This window comes from Chelonoidis abingdonii, chromosome 14 (assembly GCF_003597395.2).
Source record: "Chelonoidis abingdonii isolate Lonesome George chromosome 14, CheloAbing_2.0, whole genome shotgun sequence".
NCBI lineage: Eukaryota > Metazoa > Chordata > Testudines > Testudinidae > Chelonoidis > Chelonoidis abingdonii.
In genome coordinates, this window is record NC_133782.1 from 34,153,697 (window position 1) to 34,166,032 (window position 12,336).

General features: G+C 38.9%; 1 protein-coding gene across 1 annotated transcript; it reads right to left on the reverse strand.

Annotated features, from left to right (window-relative positions):
- Window positions 1-1,396: 1,396 nt before the first annotated feature.
- LOC116826508 (olfactory receptor 10A4-like) lies at window positions 1,397-5,383 on the reverse strand. Its single transcript, XM_032783279.1, has 3 exons — window positions 5,281-5,383; window positions 2,856-2,863; window positions 1,397-2,348 (listed from the first exon to the last, which is right to left on the reverse strand). Exon 3 carries the CDS (start codon window positions 2,339-2,341, stop codon window positions 1,397-1,399), a length of 945 nt encoding a protein of 314 aa, XP_032639170.1. The 5' UTR covers window positions 2,342-2,348; window positions 2,856-2,863; window positions 5,281-5,383.
- Between the last annotated feature and the right edge of the window lie 6,953 nt (window positions 5,384-12,336).

The window sequence follows — 12,336 nt, forward strand, 5'->3', positions numbered from 1 at the left end:
TTTTCAAGTTGTATTTTAAATGCTGGGGAGTGAGGAGTTGGAGTAGTCACTTGCTGTGGGGGTTGCATACAGGGATGCAAAGGGTTGGAAATGATGTTTTAAGGCTAATAAGATCCAGGTAGAAAGAAGAAGAAATGAGAATCAGCTTATCTGAGTTTAAAATCTGTGTTTCTGTGTGGAAGTGAATGTCCCTTTGTTACAGTTTTAATGGAAAAAATTAAAGTAATTTAAGATAAATTTCATTCCTTTTAATTACTCTCCATATGAGGCATGACTTTTTTCTCAGTCATACACGTGTGAACGAAGTATCGTTTTACTAAAGTTAATGGAGTGGCAGTGGTATAAAGTAGTATCAGGACTAGAATCTTTATGTTGACTTTAATCATCATTAATTGGGATCAAGAATGACAACCCCAAATCATCTCATGCCCCTTGAATTCTATGTCAGTTCTGAATGGTCAAAACCTCAGAAGAAACAAGCACTACATTGATTTGGTGTCACTAATAGGGATTGTTCTTCCTTGGCTTATTCCAAAGTCCAAATAAGTCAATTAAATGACCCTCTTCAGCTTTGGGTCAAGCCCCTTCTACGATTGGAATAACTGTCTATAGAAGCAGCTGTCCATTCTGTCAGATATTTGTTTCTGTTAAATATTCCCATGAGGCGCCTTGGCAGCATTTCCAAATATTTTAATTTGTTGATTATTAGCTAACATTTCATATCTCCAATTTTTTCTCAAAAAATAAAAAAAATTCTAGGGAAGAGACAAGAAGAAGAGAGTCAAAAAATGAACAGAACAAAATTATACTCTCAGTATTTTACTGAACATAAATCTGGTACAGTTTTCAGGGCTCATTAACATACATGAGTTGAGTTTCAGGTAAAAATAACCTTAATCTTCATGAGACAAAGCCAATGCAAAGTCAATGTCAGTGAACACACAGATTTATAGTACTTAGAATAACGATTAAACAGATTAGTCTTCTCAGACTTAATAACAGCATTCCTAGTATTCCACTTTGGTAAAATTTGCTGGTGAAGAGAAGTTCTTAAAGGCAAGTGGCTAAGCAAGCAAAATAAACACACATCAAAAGAAGCAGAACAAAATAATAATCTTGGCATTTTACTGAACTTAAACCACATACAGTTTGCAGGATCCATTCGAGTCCATCAGAATTTTAGGTAACTATCACCCCTCCTGAATCAAAAGCTGATTCTCTTCTGCCCTACAGAAAAGATGAATTTATTTTGGGAGGTGCCAATTCTGATTTATACCAGCATGACAGAGAAGGGATTCGACCCATTGACTCCATGGCAGTTACTGCTGCTTTACACTTGGGTAAGTAAGAGGAGACCCAGCCCCATGAACTGAATGAAGTTCTAGGCTTGAAGAAATTACATTTTCTCTGAAAATAATTTCCTGCCCAGTGTTCTCCTCAAGGCACCCTTCACCTCTTTGTTTCTTAGGCTATAAATAATGGGGTTTAACATGGGGGTGACCATCGTGTAAGTGAGAGAGATGAGCTTCTTGGTGTCTGGGGAGTTGCTGGATTTGGGTTGGAAGTAAGTTGAGATGGTTGCGCCATAGAAGAGAGTCACCACCACCAGGTGAGAGGAGCAGGTGGAGAAGGCTTTATGTCTGCCCTCTTTTGAGGGCATCCTCAGGATGGTGGTGATGATCCACACATAGGAGACCAGGATCAGCAGGAATGGGAACATGATGAAAAGCACAGTCGCTATGAGGGCCTCAATTTCCAGGAGAGAGGTGTCAGCACAGGACAACTCCAGCACTGGAGGGATATCGCAGAAGAAGTGGTTGACTTGATTTGGTCCGCAGAATAGCAGACTGAATATCCACATCATTTGCACAGTGGCCACTGGCAAACCAGAGAACCATGAGGCACCAGCCAACTGAAAATAAGCCCTTCTATTCATGATGTCTGGGTAGCGGAGCAGGTTGCAGATGGCCACATAGCGGTCATAGGCCATAGCGGTCAAAAGGCAGCACTCAGTTGTCCCAAAGTAGGACAATAAATATAGCTGAGATGCACAACCGGCAAAGGAAATGATTTTATTTTCCACCAAAGGATTGATCAGCATCTTTGGGATGATGACCAAAGTGAAGCCGATCTCTAAGGTGGCCAGGTTCCGGAGGAAGAAGTACATGGGGCTATTGAGAGAGGGGTCAATTAATGTCACCAGGATAATGAGCATGTTTCCTGTCAGGGTTATGGTATAAACACCAAGGAGGATCAGGAACAACGGAATCTGCAAGTTGGGGTGATTGGAAAACCCCGTAAGGATGAATTCTGTCACAGTCGTGTGATTCCACATGCTCATTATGTTTCTTCAGTGTTTCATCTGGAAGAGAGTTTTATAAAGCAGTCTTGTCAAAGACTCAAGTATCAGGGAGTAGCCATGTTAGTCTGTATGCACAAAAACAACAAGGAGTCTGGTAGCACCTTAAAGACTAACAGATTTATTTGAGCATAAGCTTTTGTGGATTTTTAAAGTGAGGTTTTTACCCATGAAAACTTAGGCTCAAATAAATCTGTTAGTCTTTAAGCTGCCACCAGACTCATTGTTTTTGTCAAAGAGTGTGTGTGATCATTTTTATCCATCAACTACACATATATTTATGAGTATATATTTCTAATTGATCATAGATAGATATAATTATATATTTATATCTTTATATTACTATTTGACTCTCTCTCTCTAATAATCTTATTTCTCTAGCTAGAACAAACACAGATAGACCTGCATTCTTATTTAGGGCTTAATCTTAGCTACTTGGAACCCTAAGTTCCTGTTGATATTGGTTAGATGTTGAGGGCCAAACTACACCTAATACGACCACGGCTGTTACAGACTGGGGGCTTGTACGCACTACCACTTATATTGGTACATCTTACATTGCTTGGGGGTGCAGATACGCCACCATTCCCAAGTGACATAATTACACTGACATAAGTGGAGGTGTGCACAGAGCTATGTTGGTGGGACAACTTCTCCAGCCAACTTAGCTACCACCTCATGCAGAGGTGTAGTTATTATGCCAATGGGAAAACTCGCTTACTTTGGCGTTTAGCATCTTCACCAGATGAGCTACAGCAGTGCAGCAGTATTGGTGGAGCTGTGTCGCTGCAGCGTTCCTAGTGTAGACTAGCCCTGAGATTGGGCTTTTCAAAAGAGTCCAAGAGCATGAGGTACATATCACAAAGAGAACTGGGCATCTAATTCTTTAAAAACTCTCTAGATTTCTTATTGTGCAAATCCTCTCTTCCGCTTTGTAGTCCTTACTCATGTAAATAGCCTTGCTGATGTTATGAGACTGTTCTTTGTCATGCCAGTGTAAATAAGGGAAACATGGGCCAGGTCTTCAGCTTGTGAAAATGAATATCTCTCTGTTGATGTCATTATGTCAGCTGAGGGTCTGAGCTCCCCCCTTTGGGTGAGACAAAACTGGATTCTGGCTTTTTTTGTGTGGCTGTGAAAAGGAGGAAAAGAGCAGCTGTGGGCACTCATACTGGAGCCAGAGAAAATTATGATCAGCAGACTAGAGCTCTGGCCCATGCACATCATCTCCCAAGCACAGTATAGCCAGTCTCCGGCCTCTGGATGTAATTGTTATTGACCAGGCAGTGACAGGGGCAGCTGGGTTTGGAAGGCTCCTCCATGGTGCTATTGTGCCATAGTCAGGTGGGCTTTACAAACTACCACAAATTGAAATCAGTGTCTGAACTCCCATTGACTTCCACAGGAACAGGGTCAGACACAAAATGTACTGTACACATGATCAACATTTGGGATATAATATGAGGACATTTGGGATATAACGTGACATCTGTCGGAAACTCACACAGAACAGTGCACAACTGTGCAGTGATTGGGAATTTTTGTGAGAGGTATCATGGTAAACACTTACTAGCCCATTTACAAATATTGCTCTGCATTCTTTAATGCTCATAAAGAAGTACTGCAGCACCATTCTCTTATGTGACAGATTAAGACTATGCACCTCACAAAGAGAGTAAACTGCATGGATGTGGATTTATTTACCTCAGGAATCTATTTTTCTCTATCCACCCTACTAGTTTTTCATAGAATCATAGAATATTAAGGTTGGAAGAGACCCCAGGAGATCATCTAGTCCAACCACCTGCTCAAAGCAGGACAAACACCAACTAAATCATCCCAGCCAGGGCTTTGTCAAGCCAGGCCTTAAAAACCTCAAAGGATGGAGCTTTCACCACCTCCTGAGGTAACCCATTCCAGTGCTTCACCACCCTCCTAGTGAAATAGTATTTTCTAATATCCAAGCTAGACCTTCCCCACTGCAAAATGTGACCATTGCTTCTTCTTCTGTCATCTGCCACCACTGAAAGCAGCTGAGCTCCATCCTTTTTGGAACCCCTCTTCAGGTAGTTGAAGGCTGCTATCTCATTCTCCTCTTCTGCAGACTGAACAAGCCCATTTCCTTCAGTTTCTCCTTGTAAGTCATATGCCCCGGCCGCCTAATCATTTTAGTTGCCCTCCACTGGACTCTCTCCAATTTGTCCACTTCACTTCTGTAGTGGAGGGGACCCAAACTGGAAACAATACTTCAGATGTGGCCTCACCAGTGCCAAATATAGGGGAATAATCACTTCCCTCAATCTGCTGGCAATGCTCCTACCAATACATCCCAATATGCCATTGGACTTCTTGGTACCAAGGTCACACTGCTGACTCATATCCAGCTTCTCATCCACTGTAATCCCCAGGTCTTTTTCTGCAGAACTTCTATCTGGTCATTCGGTCCCTAGTCTGTAGCAGTACATGGGATTCTTTCTTCCTAAGTGCAGGACTCTGCATTTGTCTTTGCTGAACCTAATAAGATTTCTTTTGGCCCAATCATCCAATTTGTCTAGGTAACACTGGACCCTATCTACCCTCCAGCGTATCTACCTCTCCCCACAACTTAGTGTCATCTGTGAATTTGGTGAGGGTGCAATTAATCCCATCATCCAGATAATTAATAAAGGTATTGAACCAAACCGGTCCCAGGACCAACCTCTGAGGTCCTCCACTTGATACTGTCGGACAACTAGACATCAAGCCATTGAACACTACCTGTTGAGTCCACATTCTAGCCAGCTTTCTATCCACCTTATAGTCCATTCATCCAATCCATACTTCTTTAACTTGCAGGCAAGAATAATGTGGGAGAACATATCAAAAGCTTTGCTAAAGTCATGATATGTCACATCCACCACTTTCCCCATGTCCACAGAGACAGTTATCTTATCATAGAAGGAAATCCGGTTGGTCAGGCATGACTTGCCCTTGGCAAATCCATTATTGACTGTTCCTGATCACCTTCCTCTCCTCCCAGTGCTTCAAAATGGATTCCTTGAGGACCTGCTCCATGATTTTGCTGGGGACTGAAGTGAGGCTAGCCCGTCTCTAGTTTCCTAGGTTGTCTTTCTTCCATTTTTTTTTAAAAAGATAGGCACTATATTTGCCTTTTTCCAATCATCCAGGACCTCCCCTGATTGCCATGAATTTTCAAAGGTAATGGCCAATGGCTGTTTTGGATCCATGGACTTGTGCATGTCCAGCTTTTCTAAATAGTCCTTAACCTGTTCTTTCACCACTGAGGATTGCTCACCTCCTCCGCATGCTGTGTTACCGAGTGCAGCAGTTTGGGAGCTGACCTTGTCTGTGAAGACTGAGGCAAAAAAAGATTGAGTACTTCAGCTTTTTCCACATCATCTGTCACTATGTTGCCTCCCCCATTCAGTAAGGGTCCCACACTTTCCCTGGCCACCTTCTTGTTGCTAACATACCTGTAGAAACCCTTCTTGTTACCCTTCACATCCCTTACTAGATGCAACTCGAATTGTGCCTTAGCCTTCCTGATTACACCCCTGCCCGCTCTAGCAATATTTTTATACTCTTCCCTAGTCATCTCTCCAAATTTCCACTACTTGTAAGCTTCCTTTATGCTTTTAAGGTCACTGAATATTTCACTGTTAAGCCAGGCTGGTCGCCTGCCATATTTGCTATTCTTTCTGCAGATCAAGATGTCTTTTAATCCAGTATTTCCTAGTTTTTTGCATCTGGATCTGATAGTTCTAAGCCATCCCAATCCAGCTATACAATAAGGAAGAAGGAAATGAATCAGTAACAATAATAATAAATAAAAAGATAATATTTCTCCCAAGTTTAACAAAATATTATACCATCATAGTAGTTTATCTATCCATCTATCTGTCCAGAGAGATATTAACTCAAAAAAAGTAATCACATTTATAAAAATTAGTTGTGATTAATCACCGATTTAATCACACTGTTCAAAAATAGAATGCCAATTGAAATTTATTAAATATTTTTGGATGCTTTGTACATTTTCAAATGAAATTATTTCAGTTGCAACACAGAGTACAAAGTGTACACTGCTCACTTTATATTTTATTTTGATTACAAATATTTGTACTGTAAAAATGAAAAAAGAAATAGTATTTTGTAGTTCACCTCATACAAGTACTGTAGTAGAATCTCTATCGTGAAAGTGAAACTTAAAAATGGTGATTTCTTTGTAAAATAATTGACCTGAAAAAAAACCAATATAAAACATTACAGCCTACAAGTTCACTCAGTCCTATTTCTTGTTCAGTCAACTTCTGAGACAAAGAAGCTTCTTTACATTTACAGGAGCTAATGCTACTTGCTTCTTATATAGAACAGGTGTTCATATGGCATTTTTGTAGCCGCTATTGCAAGGTATTTACGTGCTTGATATGCTAACTATTCGTATCTCCCTTCATGCTTTGATCATTGTTCCAGAGTAGATACTGATGACGCTCATTAAAAAAATAATCATGAATTAAATTTGTGACTGAACTCCTTGGGGGAGAATTGTATGTCTCCTTCTCTGTTTTACCTGCATTCTGCCACATATTTCATGTTACAGCAGTCTCAGATGATGACCCAGCACGTGTTGTTTGTTTGAAGAACACTTACATTTTAGATTTGACAAAACGCAAAAAAGGCACAAATGTTAGATTTCTAAAGATAGCTACAGCACTTGACCCAAGGTTTAAGAGTCTGAAGGACCTTCCAAAATGTGAGAAGGACGAGGTGTGGAGCATGCTTTCAGAAGTCTTAAAAGAGCAACACTCTGATGCAGAAACTATAGGACCTGAACCACCAAAAAAGAAAATCAACCTTCTGCTGGTGGCGTCTGACTCAGATGATGAAAATGAATAATGTTGGTCCACACTGCTTTGGATTGTTATTGAGGAGAACCTGTCTTCAGCCTAGACGCATGTCCTCTGAAATGGTGGTTGAAGCATGAAGCGACATAAGAATCTTTAGAGCATCTGTCATATAAATATCTTGAGATGGCAGCTACAACTGTGCCTTGAGAATGCCTGTTCTCACTTTTAGGTGACATTGTAAATAAGAAGCTGGTGGCATTAACTCCTGCAAATGTAAACAGACTTGTTCGTCAGAACAATTGCCTGAACAAGAAGTAGGACTGAGTGGACTTGTAGGCTCTAAAGTTTTACATTGTTTTATTTTTGAATGCAGTTACTATTTGGACATAATTCTACATTTGAAAGTTCAACTTCCATGATAAAGAGATTGCACTACAATACTTGAATGAGGTGAATTGAAAAGTATTATTTCTTTTGTTTTTTTATAGCACAAATATTTATAATAAAAATAAATATAAAGTGAGCACTGTACATTTTGTATTCTGTATTGTACTTGAAATCAATATATTAGAAAATGTAGATCATGTCCAAAAATATTTAAGTAAATGGTATTCTATTATTGTTTAACAGTGCAATTAATCATTATATATTTTTTATAGTGCACGATTGATCGTGATTAATTTTTTTAATCACTTGACAGTCCTAATTGAAAGATAGATTAGTGATAAATTAATAAGTGGGTGAATCTACAGGCATACACAGAACAATATTCTACCTAACATAGCTAGATAAATAGAGACAGGGAGTGAGAGAGGACATGACACTGTGTTACATTAGTAGAAGTTCTTATGCTTTGAGTAACGTACTTGGAAAAGCAAAATGAAGTCCTAGGTTTATGTGTCAAAAGGTTGAAAAGATGGGACCTGATTTTGATGCAACCTCAGGAATTTGAAATTGAAATAGCTATTAAAAAGTAATCCCTGTGTAGAATTATTCTTTTGCCTCTCTTGGCCAAATAGAAAGTCCTTTGATGTCAATAGACTTTGAATCGAATCCTATTTGTTCATATGCTTTCTTCATTCTTATTAAAAATTAATTTCCAATGGCACATATGGCACTTCGTTCACAATGCATATTACAATCAAATTGACACTATTACCTGGAGAGTCGGTTATCAGGATATTTATCACTAAGTAATAGTGTTTGTCATCGTTACAATGGAAAAATATTAATAAAAAGAAAAAAGTAGTAAATAAAATTATAAAGAAAAAAGAAAAAATATTCTCATTTAATTAATCATTTGGCATTATTAATTAATAATTATTTTCTTTTAGTCAAAGTCACTTAAATAAACTTTAGTTTTCTTTGAAAATAGTCAACTTTACCATTCTCTCTTATTTATGCCAATTTTAGACTGTTGTGACTTGACTCACTCCACTGGAATTATCCCTGATTTATACCAGTGTGAAGGAGAGAAGGAGCCACATTACCTGAAGTGGAGTTCCTCATGATTTACACCAGGGTGAGTGAGAGGAGAATTACCTCTCTAGCACTTCTTTGCCAGCCTGGAGTATATGAAAAAGGTTTTCAAATGATCCAGTATTTATAGAGACAATACCAAAAAGACTGACCATGTGACTCCAGACTCCTGATTTTTCTCATTGTCACTGAAATCTGAATCCAACCTAGTGACTTCAGATAACATTTGATCAGTTTACAGGTAATGTATGGGGGGTTTTGGTAGTTGTTTTTGCCCCCTCAGTGTGAGCTTTTCAAATTCATTCTGGGACCTGAAGATCGAATACCCTAGGACACTCTATCTGCTGTTCCCACTTCAGAAAATGACTTCACCTAAATCTCCAGCAATTTAGAATTAGTGTCTGCCTTTTGTTGTGCTCACATCCATCCTCAAAACTCCATTTACTTCTACTCCATATTGATGCCACACAATAACTGGTTTCAGATATCAGAATCTGGCCTTAGAGAGTTACTTTGGACCAGGTTCTTAAATATATTTAGGTACCTAGTGGGATTTTTAAAACCATTTAGGTGCCTAATATATGTTGAAATTAATGGTTTTAGGCACTGAGGTCCTTGTGAAAGTTCCAATTAATGACTTTACAGGTGCCTAAATCCTTTAAACATCCAATTCTATAGCTTTTCCCACTAACTGGACAGCATGTAGCTGTATTCTGAATTCTGCCTCTGGTTCCTCATCATTACTCACACTGAATAGAAACCTACTCCATTATTACTTTTCTTGAAATCATGGGGGACTACTTCAATTTCTAATGTATCTGAATGAGACTGTCTGAATCATGCTCTCCATGGGTTTCGGTGCAATATGTCTTATATGTCTAAGTGGTTTTCAGTATCATTAAGAGAAATATACAGAAGAAAGGCCCAAGACACCTCTCATGTACAGTGGTATTAATGAGGAATAAATCCACGGAAACCCAAGGAGTTACTAGTAGAGGTCAGAGGAGAGTTGTGATCAAGAAACATAAGAGAATAAGTGTAAGAGAAATGTCAATTCTCATATTGCTCATCTGAGCTCAGTAATTTCTTCACTTACCTCCAAAAGCAGCTAACTCCAAAGGATTCACGGATGGATTCTACATGAGTATATGAACTTCTTTTAATGACTAATGGGACTTGGCTCCTAGCCACCTTTGGGGTTAATTAGCAGAAATGACACAAACTCATTGAAACATTGTTTACCTTTTGGGATCTCAAGAGTCAATGCAGTGATAAGGATTCTGGGGCTAGATCATCAGTTTTTATCAGTTTTTCCTAATAGCTAATCTAAATCTCCTTTACTGTAGATTAAGCCCTTTACTGATCTGATCTTCAAAGGACATGGATAACAATTGTTGATTTTTTTTTATTATTACAACCCTTAATATATTTGATGACTGCTACAGGATTCCATCAGTTTTCATTACTCATGACTAAACATGACTAATTTTTTTCACCTCTTCTCCTAGGTCATAAAACATAAGAACATAAGAACGGCCATACTGGGCCCGATCAAAGGTCTATGTAGCCCAGTTTCCTGTCTTCCAACAGTAGTCAATGCCAGAGGGAATGAGCAGAATAGGTAATCCTCAAGTGATCCATCCCCTGTTGCCTATTCCTAGCTTCTGGCAAAAAGAGCCAAGGGACACCATCCCTGCCCATGAAATTATCTAGTTCTTTTTATCAACCCTGTTATAGTCTTGGCCTTCACAGCATCCTCTGGCAAAGAGGTCAGGTTTTTCTAAACCTTTGTCCATTTTTGCTCCTTTCCTCTGGAGTATCTCCAATTTGGCCACATATTTCTTAAAGTGCAGCACCCCCAAAAAAAGTTTTATATCTTACCAAAACTTTACCTTATTACCTTTACAATAAGAGCATTACCTTGTAAATTAATTAAAAACAATGTTTTGAAAAAAAAGTTAATGAACATAATCTGTCTGTGTTTTCTTTTATTTTTAATTCAGTTTTGAATCATTCAAAATGAAAATAACTTGGATTGCAAAAAGTGCTTTATTTTTCATTTTTCATCCACCTCTCTTTATTTTGCGGTATCATAAAGATGCTATTGGAGTGAGAGGGAAGAAGAATAGTTTGGTGATGAAATAAGTGCATTTTGGAAAATAGGCCTATGTTTAAAAAAATAACTATTTTTTGGAGGCCCCAAATGTTGAATGTCCCACTTGAGGTGCCATTGAAAATCTCTGATTTTCAGTAAGCCGCCCTCCCTCCCCTGCTTCCCGGCCCTTCATACCCTTTGAAAAAACAGCCTCTTTAAAATGCTAGAATATGGGCACCCAAAACTTGATGCAGCAAAAATTGCTCATTGCTCATCAAATTAATTATTGCTCATGAAATAACCTCCAAGATATCTAACCCAATATTTTTGCAGTGTTCTTTATCTTTCTTACTTACTTTTTCTCTCACATGTTAAATAAAGAAACAAAATCTGTCTTTTTTTCTTCTTGTTCATTCTGGTTTGTTTGAATACATGCTAGCTTCAGTGCTACTCCCATTTTGAATGGTTTTCAGCCCTGAAGGAGAAGGACTACTTCAGATACATAATATCAGAGTCATAGTGTATAAGTCTAGAAGGGACAACCGGATCATCTAGTCTGATGTGGTAGTGGTGGTAGTGGTTCTAGTCCTCCAACATTACCCAGAAACTGCACTCTAAACACAACGACTCAAATTAGACCAAAGTATTACAGCCACCAGGAGATTAGACTATTATGTGTCACAGGCAAAGAATAGGAGGCCAGTGATTTACCAGTGCCTGAGGCCCTGTCAATGGCCGGCAATTAATGTATTCCCTCTGCCTTTCAGGCACAAACTCTTTAATTAGTCATTGAACAAAAAATTGTTCTACATTCTGTTGGATTGTTGATGGGGTTCAGTAAAGTATTGAGTTTTCTTACCAATGGAAGCTCCTGTTTACAAAGCTACTCTATGAGCTTGGAAGCCCAGTACCCCATTATTGCCTAATATTCCTTGTACCACACCAAATTAATATAAGAACAATTTTCCCATGTTGTTTTCTATCATTGTTGGGTGGAAGTTAGCATCTAAATTTGCTCAAGTAGGTCTAAGGTCCATTGAGATCCATAGGGCAGACTCCCAGATGATATAAATCAGCAATAGCTCCATTGATACACATGGCCCAGACCCGAGTTTGTGTAAATCAGTCATAGATCCATTGATATCCATAGGGCAGACCCCTAGATTGTGTCTCAATGGAAGCCATTGTCTCTAGTGCCCCATCTGGTTGCCAGTGAGTTCTGAGATCCAAAGATATGAAATGCTATTTTTTCACTAACTGAAATTCCAGCCCTCATTGACTTTCCAAGACAATATAGTGAATCAGCACCTTAGCTTGGGTTTGGTTTCAGATGTTACTGCATGGGGTTGTGGGCACTCCATCATGCAGCAGGTTTAGCCTTTTATATTATTCAGAATTCCTGAGAATAGATTCTCATTTTTTTCTAAAGGACTGTGTGCCTGATTTTCCTTTTCTGTCTGTCTGTTTGTCCAACTGAGAGAGACCAAGGTGGGTGAGGTAATATCTTTTATTGGACCAGCTTCTCTTGGTCGAAGGGACATGCTCTCTAGCTTCAC